This window comes from Podarcis liolepis (genome assembly GCF_965112155.1).
Source record: "Podarcis liolepis genome assembly, chromosome: 12".
NCBI classification, from domain to species: Eukaryota; Metazoa; Chordata; class Lepidosauria; order Squamata; family Lacertidae; genus Podarcis; species Podarcis liolepis.
In genome coordinates this window covers 49526003-49546690 of record NC_139563.1, presented here as the reverse complement: position 1 = coordinate 49546690, position 20688 = coordinate 49526003, and the positions used below count along the sequence as shown (strand labels likewise).

At 42.9% G+C, this 20688-nt stretch overlaps 1 protein-coding gene across 16 annotated transcripts in view; it reads right to left on the bottom strand.

The window, feature by feature from the left end:
• The window catches only part of TRAK1 (trafficking kinesin protein 1), a 140315-nt gene that overhangs the window by 3703 nt on the left and 115924 nt on the right, over positions 1 to 20688 (bottom strand). For 8 of the 16 annotated variants that reach the window (XM_083467827.1, XM_083467822.1, XM_083467814.1 and 5 more), the window contains 2 exons: positions 14472 to 14801; positions 7090 to 7192 (listed from right to left, as the gene is read on the bottom strand). In XM_083467827.1, coding sequence (XP_083323953.1) covers positions 7090 to 7192; positions 14472 to 14801 — 433 coding nt within the window. Of the gene's footprint in view, positions 1 to 4505; positions 4594 to 7089; positions 7193 to 14471; positions 14802 to 20688 lie in introns of all 16 variants that reach the window. The other 8 variants (XM_083467824.1, XM_083467823.1, XM_083467820.1 and 5 more) reach the window with 3 other exon arrangements.

Here is a 20688-nt window from a genome sequence, read left to right as displayed (position 1 = left end):
TTACAAGCAAGAGGTACATTAGTTTTGTTAAATAATAAAAAAGAGGGTGGAAGGAATATATTCACTATTTTATAGCAGATGTTATGAAATGCAAGCTTCCTGCGAACAGGCCACATACTTGTGAATCTAAAACAAGGTTTCCCAAACTTGGGTCTCCAGCTGTTTTTGGACTACAACTCCCATCATCCCTAGTTAGCAGGACCAGTGGTCAGGGATGATGGGAATTGTAGTCCAAAATGACCCAAGTTTGGGAAACCCTGGTCTAAACCCTAGTCTACTGTGCACCTTTCCGGATGATATTAAATTTGGAAAATTCTTATAAAACCAAATGCACATTCTAGATTATGCAAATTGGCAACATTATGGTTGAGGAAACGGGGGGGGGGGGGGGGGACTCCAGACAATGTGATCATGTACAAAAGCTACCTTAGTCTTGTGGCTTCTTGTTCTCTATGCACAATGGGGCAGCAACATTATATCAATTTCTTTCACCAGCTTATTTCCATTTAACACACAGCAGAAAGGAAACCCCACAACTAAGCAAGTATGTGTACAGAGACCAATGCTTACATTTTTTGCTCCTACCCACCTAAAAGAGGTCTGGTTATTATTAGGGGAGACTGCGAGCTCACAGCTTCTCACACACACCATGCAATTGTTTGATCAACTGCTGATTAGTTGTTTTATTTTATTCTACCTTCTGATCCTACCAGGTAAACTCTGAACAACAGGTCAGAAAATAGCCATCAAACGCCATTCCCATGAAATGATGCAGAGCAGGCAATATGCACACTGAAAATGCATGCGGCTTTACCTAGACGCTTGGTCAATTTTTGCAAGTTACAATAGCTGCTTCTTCCTCTAACAAGGGCAGATTTAATGAGGTTTCCATTATCAAGACATTCTGATTACAGTGATGGGAAGAGAAACTGTGCAGAAGAGCACGAATTATGACGCTTACAAATCCCACTACGTAAATCTCTGCCATGAATACTTGCTACAAAACAAAATTGCCACTGAAATCAATAGCTGTATTCCCGCTGACTCAGTGTCAGTTTGGAGCAAATATAAAATTGGGGGGGGGGGGCCTTTAAAAAAGAAAGCAGTACACTCTGTTGATACAAAGTATATTGGTGAGAATTCATTTGGGGAGCTATAAGACGAGTGTGAGCAGATTGTCGTGGGGTCCGCTCACACAGCTGCTGTTTTGGCATGGGTTAAAGAGGGTCTTGTAAAAAAAAGTAACAATTCTACCCTGCTATAATTCTGCCATTGAAAACTGGTGTGGGAGGCTTGTGAGGGAGCTAAAAGAACATTTATTTGAGGTGTAATCCCGTGCACCGGCTGCTATGGGGCCATTACTGAAATTATGGTGTAGTTAAAGCACACTTTATGAACATTCAGGGACACATCCGTATCACTGCATGTGATACAGGGCGACATATCCCAAAAAGTCACGTTGATTGGGCTGTGTGTTGAACAACTCATGAAGCCAGTTCAACATATGCACCTATGTGTATTCTTCCCTTCCTAATAATAATAATAATAATAATAATAATAATAATATTGTCATGAGAAGCTGCCTCGGGAGAAGCCAAAGAGAGTACACAGAACTTCAGAGTACAGTGGTACCTCGCAAGACGAATGCCTCGCAAGACAAAAAACTCGCTAGACGAAAGGTTTTTCCGTTTTCGATTTGCCTCGCAAGACGAATTTCCCTATGGGCTTGTTTCGCAAGACGAAAACGTCTCGCGACTTTGTTTCCTTTGTCTAAAAACAAAGACATGTTTTGTTTATAAAGTTAATTTATTTTCCCTTCAATTTTTGAACTGCTCTTTACAGTATGTGTGACTTTAAAGAGCAGTTAATAAACTGTTGTTGTACCAAATTTGGCTTTGTTTGGACTTTTTTTGACCATAGGAACGCATTAATTGATTTTCAATGCATTCCTATGGGATTTCGTGATTCGCAAGACGAAAAATTCGCTAGACGACAAAACTTGCGGAACGAATTAATTTCGTCTTGTGGGGCACCACTGTACACAGAACTTACTCATCACAGCAGCGTGTTCCCTGCTGCATAGCAAATATCCCCTCTTGTGGAGTGCAGCTGTAATTCCAGTTGTTTGATAACAGCCAACCAACTTGGTTAAGAGCGCTAAGGGACAATTATCCACATGGCTTGTTTGACATGGCAGCTGGGGTGGAATGAACTCATGTCACCACCATATCGTACACATACAGGGGAAAAGTGGCAGAAAATATTACATTTCCCCCTCAGGTGACCAGGAAACCAACATTCCTTTGTGCTAGGGTCAGGCATAGGCAACCTTCGGCCCTCCAGATGTTTTGGCCTACAACTCCCATGATCCCTAGCTAACAGGAACAGTGGTCAGGGATGATGGGAATTGTAGTCCAAAACATCTGGAGGGCCGAAGGTTACCTATGCCTGTGCTAGGTGCTCTCAACAAGTGAATGTCACTACAAGTCACTGCAAACTGCTGCAGCCCTGGGGAAATGTTTTGTCACATGTGAAAGCATTGCACATGAAAAATACAAACATGTGCGTGCAACAGTGAGCATGTGTGCGCACACAAATGTTTCTTTTTATAGACATTGCCTATGATCTTGCCCTAGGTTTAGCGACTTATAGGTGGCCGCCTGCAGTTCTTGCGGCTCTCGAATCAGTCCTTTGTTTAACAAAATCTGCTTACAAGCTCTAATGCTAATGGAGAAGCTGGTCCATTCTCACTCATTCCAGGCTTAAAATACTCCTTGATATTAGTCCTAGGCTAGGGCTGGCAGGTAGACTGGAGCAGTTCTGCAGCAGTTACTGGAAGGAAAACATGATAGCTTCCACATAATCCCACACTCGGAAGGAGCAGGCAGTTTCCTTTGCATATAGGAGGAAGCAACAGAACCCAAGTGAGTCACTAAGGAGCCTGGAGATAACCATCCCATTCTATTTTCAAATAAGTAACTTGCAAAAACTCTTGGGCATGTGATGCTGTATAAGATTCACAAAAGAGAGCTGACTGTGTTCTAATATTCCAGGAAATCCTGATTTACTTTGTTTCATGAATAAAAATAGTCAGACTAATTTAAAAGGGAGTATCACATCAAATCGGGGATAAAAAAGGTCCTTTTCTGTTTAGTATCTGTAAATGGCTGCAGCCTTTACCCTTGTCTTTTCTACCCCAAAATGGATTTATGGATTAGTCTTCCTGATCAAGCAATATACGTGCTAACTAGGTGCTGGGAATGGCTTGTAAAATAAACTTGGGAAAGAAGTTCATTTTGATACCTCCATAAGAGTTGCTGGGCATCTGCACTGAATCTTACCCTCTCTAACCTTTGCCAAGAGTAGTCTGTTCTCAAAATCTTTAAGAATGCCTACTTAAGAGTAGGTTACTATACTCATATTGCCTGTGCAAGGGGTATTTATGTCAGATTCACTAGCGCTCAAGACCTGGAGCAGGAGCTACCAAACATATCAGATTTAGCAAAGGCTTAATTTTAAGGCAGGTGCATAAACATTCCCTCCCAGTAAATATTTATATAGCCTTAACACATTTTTTATTTCCTGTACTTCTTTCAATCACCACACTCCCCAAGATACATCGCTAACTACTTTCAACTGCAAACTCCTTGGGACGAGGCCCTGGAATATCTACCTGCATTCTCCTCCACAGCATCAAATAAGCTGACCTTTGAAGCCCTAAATGGCCTCGGCCAGGTATACCTGAAGGAGCGTCTCCATCCCCATCGTTCAGCCTGGACACTGAGGTCCAGTTCTGAGGGCCTTCTGACGGTTCCCTCACTGCAAGAAGTGAAGCAACAAGGAACCAGGCAGAGGGCCTTCTTGGTGGTGGCACCCACCTTGTTGAACACCCTCCCATCAGATGTCAAGGAAATAAACAACCATCTGACTTTTAGGAGACATCTGAAGGCAGCCATGTTTAGGGAAGTTTGTAATATTTAATATTTTATTGCTGCATTATTATTATTATTATTATTATTATTATTATTATTATGGGAGTTGCCCAGAGTGGCTAGGGGAACCCAGCCAGATAGGCGGGGTATAAATAAATAATAATAATAATTACTATTATTATTATTGCAACAAGCATCCCTACGCTAAAGTCGACCAACAAGGCAATGACAAGGGAGGGTGCCAGATGTTTCCTAAATTGGTAATTGTCCCCATGCTAACAAAAGCAGGGCCTTGTTAGAGGGAGGAAGGCAGGGTATTAAAAATGTGTCCTGAAAACAAAGGCCAAAAAAAGAGAGTAACTGTGCTTTCAAATCAGTGTTAAAACCAGCACTTCACTATATGGAACTTACAGTGTTTTGGTTAGAATGCCACCTTGTGTTAGGATGTTAGGTTAGAATGGAAAGAGGGAGGTGGGACTGAGCAGAAGTCTTTGAGTTAGCTGGTGCCATAAAACACTAACATTCCTTCTACAGGACTCTGCCAGCACGGAGGCTGCTGGCAGCGCTGCTCACCCCCTGTCACGCTGGTCATATTGTGTGCCCTACATCTCCTCTCAGCACAAGGTGACATAAAGCAGTCTCATCGTCTTCCTCACATGACCTGTGAAGAAGCATCAGAGTTTAAGGAGCTCCACTACTCCATCCGCTTGCATTGGTAGCGCTTTGGTTCTGAATCCACAGTGAATGCCAAAGTACCATATTGGCCTGAATATAAGCCTCACTCTCCCCCGCCCCGGGAGGCGCTGTGGGTTAAACCACAGAGCCTAGGGCTTGCCGATCAGAAGGTCGGCGGTTCGAATCCCCATGACGGGGTGAGCTCCTGTTGCTCGGTCCCAGCTCCTGCCAACGTAGCAGTTCAAAAGCACATCAAAGTGCAAGTAGATAAATAGGTACCACCCCGGCGGGAAGGTAAACGGCGTTTCCATGCACTGCTGTGGTTCGCCAGAAGCGGCTTAGTCATGCTGGCCACATGACCTGGAAGCTGGACGCCGGTTCCCTCGGCCAGTAAAGCGAGATGAGCGCCGCAACCCCAGAGTCGGCCACGACTGGACCAAACGGTCAGGGGTCCCTTTACCTTTACTCCCCCCCCCCCCATTCCGACCGCGAAAAGTTAAAAGTGCTGCTTAAATTCGCAACCTTACAAAAATTGGCTTTTACAATACCGCTGCTGAAACGGACCTACGGTAAAACGGAATGGGTGTGAGTGCCTGCAGAATTTTAAGGGAGCTGCTTATATTCCAGTATTGTTCCCCTCTCCTTGAATTTTAAAGGTGCTGCTTATATTTGGGTGCGGCTTATATTCAGGCCAATACAGTAAATAAAAGAGACAACCCCCACCCTGGCCATAAGAGAGAGCAAAGTATAGATTTCAGGGTAAGCTAAGGGAAGTAGCAAGTGTGCTTTGCAATGAAATTAATGTCACAATAAAAATTCACATCTTAAGCAATAGAGATTTCCGCCAGAAGTTCAATAGGGAAGATGGAGAGGGAATTGCAGCTATCTCTGTAGCTTTTTGCAGCACCTCACAGCATGGGATCAATGGCAAAATTTATGCGGGCTGGGGAAAGAAAAGGGTGAGGCAGAGCAGGAATTCCAGAAACTGAAGACAGTCCATGTGAAGGAATTAACATCCTATCCTCTGACTTGTTAGGACAGGTGCCCCTCGTAAAGTGGGGCAGGGGCAGGTTTCATCATGGTGTGTGTTAACGTTTCTTCAATTTCTTCGTTAAGGCATTCAAAAGACCAGCCTTATTTTTGCATTGAAGCAAGGCTCGACAGCATTTGGTAACGTGGAGCCAGCCGGCCATGCTTTCTTTCAGAAGGCTCTATTCCAGGTCTCCATGGGACTTTGGAATAGAAAAATCTATCAATTTATTAACTCTTTAATTTTACCTTGTGTCGTGGTGCCATTTAAACTGCTACAAAAGAACTGTGTGGACAACTGTCTATTGTTATTACATGAGTTTTTGATAATGATAACTCATTTCAAACCCTTGGACATATCTATTTTTAGGAACTTGAGGGACTTTAGTGTGCAACTACATTTAACAGACAACTGTAGTACTTAAAAAACAACAACAAAACTTCACACCTGGCTAATTCTTACTGTTAGGAATCCCTCTCCTCAGATTCGTAGATTATGACAATTTTGCCACACTAATCTACAGTGGTACCTCGGTTCCCAAACGCCTCCATTGTCATACGTTTCGGTTCTCGAACGCCAAAAACCCAGAAGTAAATGCTTCCGTTTTCGAACGTTTTTCGGAACCCAAAAGTGTGATGTGGCTCCCGCTGAGCGCAAGAAACTCTTGCAACCAATCGGAAGCTTTGCCTTGGTTTTTGAACGTTTCGGAAGCCGAACAGGGTTCCGGAATGGATTATGTTCAAGAACTGAGGTACCAGCGTAGTTTCGACTATTTGAAGACTTGACTACTGTTATCTTTCTTTGACTGTAAAGCCACTGGCTTTATTAAAGACTCTGAGGCACAAAGTGACATTAATTTCATCGTGTCCTCCTTCCATGGACACTGACATTATTACTTTCCACAGGAGCTGCAATCAGCTTGAGACATGCTAGATTTCTCGGATGATTCTGGAAAAATAAGTGCCATGAGCCTACGACTTGCCGATCAGAAGGTCGGCGGTTCGAATCCCCATGACGGGGTGAGCTCCCATTGTTCAGTGCCAGCTCCTGCCAACCTAGCAGTTCAAAAACACATCAAAGTGCAAGTAGATAAATAGGTACCGCTCCGGCGGGAAGGTAAACGGCATTTCCGTGCGCTGCTCTGGTTCGCCAGAAGCGGCTTAGTCATGCTGGCCACATGACCCGGAAGCTGTCTGCGGACAAACGCCGGCTCCCTCGGCCAATAAAGCGAGATGAGCGCCGCAACCCCAGAGTCGGCCACGACTGGACCTAATGGTCAGAGGTCCCTTTACCTTTACCATTTATATTTAAGGCAAGCTGGTGATGTGATCTGATGGGAAGTTTAGAAGGTGCCGGACCTTGAAATATATGCATCTCTCCAAATCCCCTTGCCTTCTAGGCTAAGGCACTCCCCTGCCCCAGGGAGCACGACTGCTCTCTGGAAGCCCTTACCTTGGAGTGACTCGTGTGAGCTCATCGGAAGGGTGCAGAATGCGGCAGGTGGTGAAGGTGAAGGTGGAGTTGGTTTGTGACATGCACTTCCCAGGATGATGTACTACATCAAAAAGAATAGAACATTCTTTGCATTTATATATAAAAGGGGGGAGAAAAGAAAAGCTCTGTGCACTCAAACAGATGGACAAGCGATGCGATACTTCTTGTGGGATCGATGCAGGGAAGGTGAAATATACCAGGCGTCGGATTTTATTCACTTTCTTTAACACAAAACTCTCCAGGAGGAGAGTTCATCATCAGAGCTAACACCTTTTCGATTCTTGTATTCTTTAGGGCTCAAAAACAGGCTCTGATGCCTGAAGGATTAGGAAGCCCAGTTCTCCTAGCAAGTTTAAGTAACTAATGTGCTCACAGACCAGCTGAGTGGCATGGTAGCTCCTCCCTCGTGGTGGCTTATCATTAACCCAGCCTGGTGGGTGGGGTATAAATATTTATAAATATAAATTATAAATTATAAATTTATTATTATTATTATTATTATTATTATTATTATTATTATTATTATTATTATTGAACAGCAAGATCATTTGAGAGGGGCTAGTGATGTGGTTACTTAATATGCCGCCATTTCCTCCAGTAATCACATTGCCAACTTTCCCCCACTGATTTAGTTGTTCTAACATTGCCAAAGTTGCTGGCAGAGGAGCCACGGCAGGAGTGGTAACCATGCCGCGACCGTAACTTTAAGAATTGGTCTCAATATCCATTTCCACATTTGCCTTTTCTGAAGAGGCACCGCCGGTAGGAGATTTAAACAAGTCCAGCCGATAGACAAGACCTTTGTGGCGTGTGAAAGAAATCAGCAAAGCCCGGAGTGATTACGCATTTCAACTTCCCCCATATTGATCCGGGCAAAAGTATCCCGTCATCTTTCGTTTCAGTAATGGATTCCAGTAGAGAGGCAGCAATAAATATTATGTGCATTAAAATATGTACATAACAGAACACATGTGTGTTTCTTTTTGTGCCCGGAGACCAGTGTAACCATTTTGGAACCACTACTGTCCATCTGCGACATTTCCTTGCCTTTCCCCCTCCTCCCCCATCAAAGACAGAACCATCTGCAGCTGCACAAGATAGCAATTATGTCATATTCATTCATAAAAATATTGCCATATGTTAAGCAGAAAGGGAAATATATTTGCCGTAATTTTACAGTGCTGCAGCAAGACACAGTTGCCGGCACCCTAGATCATAACAATATTTTTAGTTTATTTAAGGCGTCCTTAATTTGTGTTTAGAAATTGCTGTAGAGTGCATCTGTAGAACGCAAACTGGAACTAGCCATGAAGTATGTCACACTGTTTAAGATTCTCTTAACCCCTGTCCACATTTTAACACAATGCGTATTCTTACATACATTGTAAAAACATGCCTTGGTATTTTGTCAAGCCTAGAAAGATGTGTGAGAGAGCGAGGCAAGCACTGTGTAGTTCTCTACTATCCAATCTAAACAGATATTCTGCTGGATCCAGAGTTCCAGGAGTAAAGTTCCATGCACGGAATGGGATATCCTGTGGTCAACAGATCCTGCAAAAAATCTTATTCAGAAGATGGGTAGACCTTCAGTATGGGAAATGGTGTAGGGGGCTACAGAGGGAGCTGGAAAAAAATCCCCCACCCCAATTTGTGGAAGCCTCTGGCGGGTCCAATTTTCTCTGTGAATGGAAGGAGTGCTTTTTGGGATTGATGCTCTACATCAGCCTCGCGCATAACGAATGCAATGTAGCCTTTTTTCAACTTGGGTCTCAAGGTGTGGCGGGACAAAACTCTCACCATCCCCACCAATGGTCAGTGAAGATGGGAGCTGCAGTTCCAACAAAATCCAAAGAACCGCAGGTTGAAGAATGCTGATGTAAAGAAAGCCGCAAGTCTTAAGGGCTCGCCATGTGGAGTAGCAGTTTATGTCATCTTCCAGGGGTCTATTTCCTACATTGCATGCCTCAGAATATAGGCTGGGGTGCCAGGTGTCAACTCACCTGGACAAATGCACCCTGGCCTCAGTAATTCATGCTCCTTGTAGATTAGACTACAGCAGTGCATTTTTTTGTGGGGCTGCCTTTGAAGATGGCTAGGAAACTGCAATTAAATCCAAAATACAGGTGCAAGGCTGTTAGGCGGACTGAGCATTACAGTTATGTCACCCCCTGTGACATATTGCTTTGAATCCAGGCTCAATGCAAAGAGCTCTTTTTGGCCTTTAAACAAACCTGCACATGACTTGGGATCAGGACGCTCGAGGAACGGTTTGTCTCCACATGTGCCTGCCTATAAACCAAAATCCTCAACAGAGGGTCTTTTTGGGGGGTTCCCTGTCACCTGAGTGGTGGCAAAGTGGCTACTGGGCAAGACCTTCTTGGAGGTGGCATCTTAACTATGGAATGAATGCTCTCCCCCCCCCCCCCAGGGAGGATCATCCAAATCATCTAACACCTACTTTGATGTGATTTCAAAATCAGGCAAAAACAAACAAACAAAAATCTCGATTTTTCCCAGGGCTTTAAATGTATAATTTTAATTACTGGGAATCTGCTTAAGGGTGAGCGTCTAAAGTCCTGGGGGGGGGATTTACACCCCCCCTGCTGTACAGGGCTATGTGCATGCCTGTGTGTGTCTTTATAGTATGCAGGACAAATGCAAGAAAAAAAGGCGAATAGAATTTGAGAATAGGGAAGCAAATATGTATTCAACACAGCCACGTGAATAGAAGATGGCATACGAGGAAGGAGGATTAAGGCAATTTAGAATTTATATGTATGAGACGAATGGGGAAAAGGAGAGTATTTGTTGGTATCTTGAAAGCATGGGATGTGGCAGAGAAGCCGTAAGGGTGCCGCCACATTTTAACCAAGACCACTTCCACACCCCTTGTGTCCTAGGCTGCTGGAGCTGTGCTAATTCTCCCCCTTCTGCCACGTGACATACTTTATGGTTAAGTCCCTTTGTTGCAAAGCGATTCAGAAATTCGAAGGACGTGCATCCAAAATGTTCCTTGAAGTACAACCCATTTCGTTACGACAGCAAAGATCTCATGATTGCATAAGTTCTGATTCAGTAAACAAGCCTTAGTAAGTTAGTGGTGTTAAAACATGCACAAAAAACATGCCAGTGAGGTTTCCTGTGACTGTTGATCTTTCTCCTCCTCCTCTCAACATTTAACACGTCCCCAAACACATAGTTTAGGGTGAAAGGACATATACAACGGTTTGACACATGGTTTTGAACAGAGACATCACATCCACATGCCACTCCAAACTTCTAGAGAGGCTGAGAAAACGCACAAGGTCCTTTTCTCTTGTCACTACTGTTTAGTGTATGACTTGAGGCATGCACACACAACACAACTAAGAAGACTCATGTGTAGCTATGCAGGCCTTGGAGAAGGAGAGGGGAAACTTTGGCCTTCCAGATGTTTGGCTACAACTCCCACCAGCCTTTACTGTTAGCCAGTGGCTGGGGTTGATGGGAAATGTAGTTCAGAAACACCTGGAGGGCCAGAGTTTCCCCATACCTGCCTGGGAGAGGAATTGCCTGGATGAAAGTGAGACAGCCTGACAAGTGAAGGGGTCTACGTAGGTGAAGAGTGACTCAGGATTTGCCCCATCACACACAGTGTTATGAATTCTATTAATGGTTAACACATAGATCTCAGGACAATGTTTTTTTAAAGAAATCTCTACATCACCTCTAGAACTGATGCTGATGCTTCAGGGATTAGGGTAAGCAAGGTAAATTAGTTAATATATAAGGGAGGGAGGGACTGGGCCTAGCAATCATAATTCTCTGTGTATCATGGAGAATAAGCAGAAGGTTAAAACATGCTGGAGAAAATCTCAAATAACCAAAATGGAGAGGAAAAGTTATTGGAGAAAAGTATCTGAACACTTGAGATGTAAATTAAAGTAAGACAGGAAGCGTAGCACTAGATAACAAATTAAAATAGACCAAAGCAATGCAAGTTTTAGATTAGGTGATTGTTCCAGCTGTGAAATGCAGAGACTGTTGTCCCCGCAAGATCCACTTTATAAAAGACACCAATTTTGCTTTCCCGTAGAATTATATTAGAAGAATTCCAACTGCCCTGATAAAAATTAAATTAAAACTCATTGTTATGAATGAATAAGAAAGATAGGAAAAGGCTGCTAAAAGTAGCAATTGAGCCCAGTAAGAGGAGTGTAACCAAAGGGAAATCAATTTCTAGAGCTCAAGGACGGATCCTGCAAATATACCACTAGGGAAACCTTGAAAAACAGCATCCTCCAGCAGTCAACAGCGGAGCTTTTCACATGTCCGTAGCATTCTCTGTCCTTTGAACACAATAGGAAATAGTGAGCTTCCTGTAAATTAACAGTCTTTCAAAAAGAAAAAGAAAAGAGACAACCCAAAGGTTTCATCCTATGCAGCCCACAAAAAAACACATCTTATTACAAGGTCAGAAACACAGCTGCTATAAAACAGGCCAGGAGAATCAGGTCTTGCCATTGTGATTTGAAAGACAAAGCACAATAAAGAGCTAAACGTTGGTCGAACGAACAGTCACAAATCTGTTGCATAGAAGAGAACGAAACACCTACTTTTGTAGTATTAAGATTCTGGACAGGCCTACACAGATACGCTAGCCAGGGAGAAGCATGTGAGTCTCTGCCCTGGCTAGGATACTCAGAAGAACAGACACCCCAAGTTCTCCAGGAACCACCGAGAACTCAAAGGGTCATCTTAAGTGCTGCTCCAAAATCTGAAGCAGGTACAAACTTCCGTCTACTCTAAAAGTTCACAATGTCATGAGACACCCCCTCTCAAGTCATCAGGCGGAGGCAGAGGATTTGGGGGAAGATCTGATGTGCTGGGATTTGCAGCAAGCAGAATCGGTGCAAAACGACAGCTGCGACACCTGCTCAGTGCAACTGAATTAGCATACACAAGGGCCGATGAAAAGGACTGGGGACTTTCAGATTCTACGATGTGTGCGAGGAGACTAAAAAGCAGCAGTCACACATATTCTTCAACTGGCACAAACACTTTCTGATATACATTTCATATCTGGGCAAATAATGTTCATTCTGTGGAAGCAGCACTCGATTCCGAAAAGAGCTGTGCACTGAACTACACTCTCACTCACCCACCCAATAATTTTATGGCTTAAGGCCACAACTTGATTATTATTTCAGCTAATTATATAAGCTCCAGACCTGAAGGGTTTCCCTGAGTAACAAGATACATCAATATTCCCCTATTTAAAATGTATTTTGGTTTGTGAAATATAATAATAATAATAATAATAATAATAATAATAATAATAATAATAATTTATTTATACCCCCACCCATCGGGCTGGGCTTCCCCAGCCACTCTGGGCAGCTTCCAACAAAATATTAAAATACAGTAATGCATCAAACATTAAAAGCTTCCCTAAACAGGGCTGCCTTCAGATGTCTTCTAAAAGTCTGGTAGTTGTTGTTCTCTTTGACATCTGGTGGGAGGGCATTGAGAGTACTGTTTTATTCCAGAACAGTTAAAACTATCAATCTTCTCAGACAGGACCAAAAGTTCATGTTATAAGCATAGAGCCATGGCAGCACAGAAGTGAAAATTCAGTTGCCCAACACCAGTTCTCCTGCAAAGTGCCTTAAGGGGGCACCTTCTCCCGTTTTGGCCTGACAGGAAAGTGGTGAGAAACCCAGTCTTGGCACTACAGAATTATTTCCCCTTCCAAACCCAAACTCCTTAAATATTGGCCCCGTCAAATACCAGCTGAGGGTGCTGCCAGGACAGCTATGCTAGGAAAAGTTATTTTAAAAAAACCTTCCAACCCAGACTGAGGCTCCCACCAGCGTGCAAAAGCATTATATGTACAGTGGTACCTCGGGTTAAGTACTTAATTCGTTCCGGAGGTCCGTTCTTAACCTGAAACTGTTCTTAACCTGAAGCACCACTTTAGCTAATGGGGCCTCCTGCTGCTGCCGTGCCGCCGGAGAATGATTTCTGTTCTCATCCTGAAGCAAAGTTCTTAACCTGAAGCACTATTTCTGCGTTAGCGGAGTCTATAACCTGAAGCGTATGTAACCCGAGGTACCACTGTGGTTAGAATGAGAATTGCCGAGTTGGAAGGGACGACGAGGGTCATCTAGTCCAACTCCCTGCAATGTAGGAATCTTTCATCCAATGTGGGGCTCAAACACACAAGCCTGAGATTTAAGAGTCTCATGCTCTACTGAGCTATCCCTCAGTTGAGTCCTAAGGAATAACTGACCTGGAGAGACCTAATCCTACATACCGTATTTTTCGCTCTATATGACACACCGGACCATAGGAAGGGGAAATTAGGGGGGGGGAATTCTCCCCCCCCCTCTGCTCAGTGCCCCTTCAGCAAAGCAGCAGGAGAAACAGAGCCCCTTCCATTTCTCCTCCCGCTTCTCTGAAGGGGCGCTGCGCAGAGAGGGAAAACTGTGCAGCGCCTCTCCAGCGGAGCAAAGCCTGGAGAACAAGAGGGATCGGTGTGCACCGACCCCTCTTGCTCTCCAGGCTTCAGGCGGCTATCTGCAAGCCTTCGGAGCGCAGCAGGAACTCCTGCTGCACTCCGAAGGCTTGCGGATAGCTGCCTGAAGCCCCCGGAGTGCAGTGGGAGTTCCTGCTGTGCTCCGGGGGCTTCAGGCAGCTTCAGCGAAGCCAAGGAGCGCGGGGGGGGGGAGCTCTCCCTCTGCGCTTCGGAGGCTTCGTGTTGCTATCGCTGAAGCCAAGGAGCCTGCATTCGCTCCATAAGACGCACACACATTTCCCCTTAATTTTTGAAGGGGAAAAGGTGCGTCTTTTAGAGCGAAAAATATGGTAAATAATGAGACTATGCTTGGGTTCAATCACTAGGCCCTGTTTGCTTCCTCTTGCGATGAACAGCACTTCAAGAGCAACCTGGAGAAATAATATAGGCACTGAAACCCAACTCCTGCTTAACAACAACAAAAAATGATGTTTTTTTTTAACACTGTAGCTTCCATGTGGACACATGTATATGCAGACACGCAACACAAACATCTCTTCTCTCGGGACCTTAATTGAATCACATTTAGCAGCCTTCTCTTATCAAAAAAAGAAAACCAAAAATGAACCATGCACTACTTTTTTTTAAAGTACAGCAAAATCAATGATTTGTTAGAAGCAATCGTTTTGGAAACGGTCTCGTGTTAATTCCTGAGCACACGATTGTGCAGAAGCTACACATGAAGCAACACTATGGATGCTGCTCTGGAGAGACGTGAGAATGGCCCAATAATCGACATCCTGCAAACACGGCAGTTGTGCTGGACTTAATGAGGTTCCCTCACCAGACCCCTCATCATCGTCAGTCGCCGGTTCCTGCATCTCCTCTGGGGAAGCCTGAGAGTGACTTGGGGGATTCTCGCTGTCTGAAACAGTCCCTTGCGCTTGTGACCTCTCACCTGAGGTCTCGGTGTGGTGCATCGACGGCGAGGTAGTTAGGCCCTTGTATGTAATGTCACCTGACTCGTCTTCTTCAAAATCGTTAAGGCAGTATACTTCGTCCTGGTCGAGGTCAAGAGTCCGGAAGCCCTTAGTGACAACCCCGGGCCGTGGGTCGAGGATGCCCCCAAGGTGAGGCTGCGCAAGCTGTTGCCAGTGGTGCAAAGTGGCAGAACCTTACGGGGAAACAAAACAACAGCAGAAAGTCAGGATATTTGGGGATTTCCCGTTGTGAACTAGGCTGCTTAAGGACATCGCCACATTAAATCTTCACTTGCTTCAAACTCCCCAAACTCAAACTTGTTCTGTAAGGTAATTATAACAATGGGAAAGTGCATATTAAGGTATTGCTTATGTACTTACTAAAAGAAAATAAAAAAATACTAGTGGGTGAAGAAATGGTTTTTGCAAAAACCCTTGCCAAAGGGAGAGACTTTTGTCATTCCGGTATTTTCAACAAGATTAACGCTAACTGTGTGTGTGCACCTATTTATGAAGGCCTATAACCTAAAAGGAAAAAAAACTCCAGGTGCAAGGAATAAGGTGCATTCCTGATCTGTCAAAAGTTTTAGGGAGCAAACCTTGTACAGGGGCATGTTTCTAGCAGTAACCCTGAGATTCAAGCAACACTATAGGACAGGAGTCACTATGAGATTATAGTAGACGCTCAGGTTGCGAACGTGATCTGTGTGGGAGACATGTTCGCAACCCACAGCGCCCGCAGCGCCGCGTCTGCGCACGCGCGGGTTGCAATTTGGCGCTTCTGCACATACGCAAAGCGCAATTTAGTGTTTCTGCGCATTGCCAAGCGCCAAAACCCAGAAGTAACCTGTTTCAGTACTTCCGGGTTTCAGCGCGTCCATAACTGGAAAATGAGCAACCTGAAGCATCTGTAACCCGAGGTATGACTGTATTTTACAGTGTCTTGTGCTACAAATGTGCCCCTGAGGAATTAATTTTTCCTGAAATGCATTGGGCCTGAAATAAATAAACACCTAGAATTTGTTCTTTTTTTGCTTTCTGATTTGTTTGTTTGTTGCCACTTGTTTTTGTGGTTGGCTTTTTGCCTTTAACCTAAAAGCAGCAATAAATAAATAGTAATATAACCTAGCAAAATAAAAATGGAACCAATATGAACATTTGTGGGGAAATGGCATACTAAAACCCATAATGGAAAATAGTCAGAAAGTATGAACATCAAGTATTTCTGGATTAGTTTGTGAAGACTGAAGGGCTGTGAAAGAAGCTTAGCAGTGTGCTATGAGAGGGTTCTAGAATTTAGCACTAGATGCTAAAAGGGGAACTGCTACACAGAATGGTGCAAACTACATCAACTACAAATATCTTTTAAAAATCCACACCATAATATCATTTTCTACTTGCAAGACTACCAAACAAACTTTTTTTTTTTTGCACAGAAAATATGTTCCACTATACCTGTAGATTTGTCCTTGGATTGGAAAGATTTTGAGTGGGGGGGGGAAATGTGCAATATAAAGAATATCAGTACAAGTAATTTATTTTCTACTAAGATTATAATTTCTGGTGTGGGGCTAAAATTCTGGTTAAGGAAAATGGGAAGATGACTGCTGTGTAGCCTCACATTAGGAAAAGGCTGAAACCCCTGTATTATATGAAACTCTGCAGATTCTACTAAAATTGGCCTCAGAAAAGATAATAAATTTGGTGATATTACTAGAAAAAATGAAAGGGTGGCCACATGAGCCAAATGCAGCTGTTTTGAGTCAGTATAATGCTAAATACTTTAGACTATGGGTAAAGTCCCCAGATGCTGTTGGACTACAACTCCCATCATTGCTAACCACTGGTCATGCTGGCTGGGACTGATGGGAGATGAAGTCCATTAACACTGGAGAGCCAGAGATTCCAAAGCCCTTCGTTAGATACATTCACAGTGCAATCTTATGCATTTTTACATGGAAGCAAGGCCAGCCAAGGTCAATGTGGCTTACTTCCAAGTAATCATGGTTGGGTGGCAGTCTCAGTTATTTCGATTTTTAAGAAGGAAGGGGAAAGATTGCTACTTTCTTGCATTTGTCCAGAATAAGGATGCCTATATAGGTCTAAATAAATAAATAAACTCAGGTAATTCTGTGCGCCCAAGGGGAAATGTGGGCTTTGCGTTTCAAATGTCTTTTGAAAGGTTCAAAAGCAGTGTGGGACATAGCATGCATATCTGCCATTCAAAAGACGGGGAACCTTAAGAATTTTACTGGGCTTCCTCAAGCCATTGGCCATGTAATATGAGACATTTACCCGCTCTTTAATACACATATTTTGCTGCAGAAGGCAAAGAGATAAAAATTACCTTAGTATTAAAAAAACAAAACCCCAATGAGACAAGCCATACAATTCCAGTATGCTCCTGCAACTTTGAAAACCGCCTAATCTCTGCTGGCAATCAGTTTGAGCCCTTAATCTATATACTTCTATATAATCTATATACTTCTTATTTAAGACAGTTCTTCGCTATTGTTATGTCTCCCTAAAAAGGAACAAAACTCTTTTCTTTGAAATGAAAAACTGGAAATACAGAATGAAGGTTGCAATCCTATACACACTCACCTGGGAGCACGTCCCAGTGAACTTAATGGGGCTTGCTCTGCAGTAGATATGGATAGGATTGTAATGCTAGGTTTTTATTAATCAATATCAGTTTGAGGGTTTGGCAATCATAGCAGGCAATCACAGCAGATCAATCCACTGGATAGAGACAGCAAAGCGCAGGATTGGATGTGAGGCTGCAGGTGCCATGAATGAACTCCCCTGATCCTTATGCTCATCGCCTGGGCAATTTGCTGCTCCTGCGATACATTATAAGGAAGTCAAAGAAGGTCATTTGGCAGGGAGCGACACAAGGAGGAAGGGAAGGCAGAACAGAATTCCTAACCATCCTTGTGCTTCATTATTAAGATCTTCAAAGCAGGGCCCATCTTTCCGAGCACAACATATCACAGAAGATTCAGAAAGGGAAATGCTGTTTAGAACAGACTATGGTAGACAAAAGGGACGCGGGTGGCACTGTGGGTTAAACCACAGAGCCTAGGGCTTGCCGATCAGAAGGTCGGCGGTTCGAATCCCTGTGACGGGGTGAGCTCCTGTTACTCGGTCACAGCTCCTGCCAACCTAGCAATTCGAAAGCACGTCAAAGTGCAAGTAGATAAATAGGTACCGCTCCAGCGGGAAAGTAAACAGCATTTCCGTGTGCTGCTCTGGTTCGCCAGAAGCGGCTTAGTCATGCTGGCCACATGACCCGGAAGCTGTACGCCGGCTCCCTCGGCCAAGAAAGCGAGATGAGCGCCACAACCCCAGAGTCGTCCGCGACTGGACCTAATGGTCAGGGGTCCCTTTACCTTTTTATGGTAGACAAAATCCATCTGGATTCCTCGTGTGTTTATTTGGCTAGGTATCTACTCGGGCTGGGGGGAAGATTAACAAAAATTAACAAATCAACTAAGAGGGCATTGGAAAACCACAATGGATATTTTATTATGTCTTTCATTCAAAGTCGCATGGGTAGCAACCTGACAGCAGAACTTTGGCTTTCTGGTGACCATCTCAATTTAGCAAAACGACCCAAGGACATGATGACCCAAGCTTACATAATCCCACGTTCAAACATATACGTGAATGACGGATACTTTCTATAATATGTTTCTGATGCTTTAATGGCGACTCTAGTTTCTTCAGCATTGCTCGTAAAGGACCAGAAGAGTCATCACAAAGATCACTAATGGCTATGGAACTTAAGCTGTCATATTTGACACCAGAGTTATGGCATCAGCTGGCAAACACTGCTAAAGCAAGGGAAACATTATTCCCTTACTTTTGCAGGCATTGTTGTACAAACTTTTTAGATGGTATAATATGGGTTTCGGAGAGTTGGAGGGGCCCATAAGCAGTTTCCCAAGCATGTCATTCTCATTCAAGTGTCAGTCCAGTTTTTTGTTTCGAGACAGTGAGACAATGGTGGAGGGGGAAAAATCAGAGTTGCATGCAGAACATTCACTTGAACAGGAATTGCACAAAGAGAAACTTGGCGTTTTCCCACGTATGGGGCTGTGGCAACTGAGAGCCTAATATTTATTCAGTGTCTATAAATATACAACCCAGTTTCATAATTTATAAATAAATATTTGAATAAGTATACAATGATCACTGGACTGATAGGTACCTTTCTACTGACTTCATTATATAGTGCCTGCAGTTAACTAATATTATAAAAAAAAACAATTATGCATGGCTTTTGGAGATGATGGTGGGAGGGAGGAAGCATGTTTAAAAGACAATATTAAAAATGTTAAAATAATGAAAACTTCTCTCATAGAATCATAGTTGGAAGAGACCCTTAGGGTCATCTAGTCCAATCCTCTACAATGCAGGAATATGCAGTGGTCCCTGACAGGGATTTTTACCTATAATAGAAATGGAACTAAATAATCCACTACCACTAATAAAAATTTAAAAAAAACAAAAACACCCCTCACTGAATGTTTTTGTTTGCTGCTGTAAGTATTTCCTTAAGAAACTGACAGGAGTGAAAAGTAATAAAAAGAAACTCTGTGCAAAGTGTAATGAATTGCAGTTGGGTGAGAAAAGGTCCTTGTTTCTTCCAAATTACTTTCCCTTCTGCTCTTGCAAATTTCAATATCATTTCCTCCCAAAATAAATGTTTTTTTAAAAAATTATAAGGGCTCGATTCACTCCTCAACAATGAATGCATGGTAAATATTTTTTAAATGTGAAAGATGGCCAGTAATATGAATGATCTATACAAGAAGAAGAAGAAGAAAAGGTTCAATACACAAAGGGGGGGGTGGAAGTAAAGTGAAAAATCAAGAGAGACAGAGAAAATGGAGACTGAAAGTTTATTGAAGAAGAAAGCAGAGAGATAAGTGGATGACAGAAACCTATTACAGTGATAAGAACCAGTAAAATGAAGGTTGGTTGTCTGGAGAGATTTAAGAATTTTATGTGGGCATCTTAAGAAAGCTACAGAGGGTATTTCTTTCTTGACTTATTTGAGCTGCAAGCACATGCTACTTTTATGCACACACACAAAAATTATTTTCTCACATAAAAACAAAGCATAGTAACATGTTCTATGTCGTCAGACTGGTCAAAATAAGATTGATATTGCTATCGACCTGAAATAGCTTATGTATTAAAAAATGAAAACAAGTAATGAGCAGCTTTACTTAAGTTAGAAACCCCATGACTGTAATTCAAATACACAACTAAGCATTTCTGTGCGACCTTCAATTAAGTGGGACTTAAATTTATACCGGGCTGCAATATAAACGTCTCTCAGTGCCTTGAATTGAAAGAATACTGACATCCTAGTCCTGAGTTCAGCCTGACAAACGCTGTGAGATTCGTTTGTAACAGCCACTCTGAAGGCAGCAAAACAACTCGGATACAGTGGTACATTGGTTCTCAAACGCTGAAAACCCGGAAGTAAGTGTTCCGGTTTTTTAATGTTTTTTCAGAAGCCAAACATCCAAAGCGGTTGTCGGCTATTGTTTCCAGGGCGCCTGCACCAATCAGAGTTTTTGAACATTTCGGCAGTCAAATGGACTTCCAGAGCGGATTAAGTCTGGTGCTTTTGTTTTTGCTATTTATTTTGCATTTTTGTTTTTGAGGCTTTTTCGGTTCATTTGCTTTTGTGACTGTGTGGAACCCAGTTCAGCTACTTACTGATTGATTGATTGATTGATTGATTGATTGATTGATTGTGTGGCTGCAGAAATGGATAAAAGCCCCCCATTCAAACAAGGACTATCATCAGTGCACATAAGGGAAAAAATTCATTTTAATTTTTATCATCTACAATACTGTCTTGCTTATTTTATAGTACAGTACATTGATTATTGCTGTCATTTTATGGATCAATGGTCTTGTTAGATAGTAAAATTCATGTTAAACTGTTGTTTTAGGGGTTGTTTTTAAAAGTCCAGAAGGGCTTAATCTGTTTTGAATTACTTTCTATGGGAAAGGAATGCTTTGGTTTTGGAAGGGACTTCTGGAACAGATTAAGTTTGA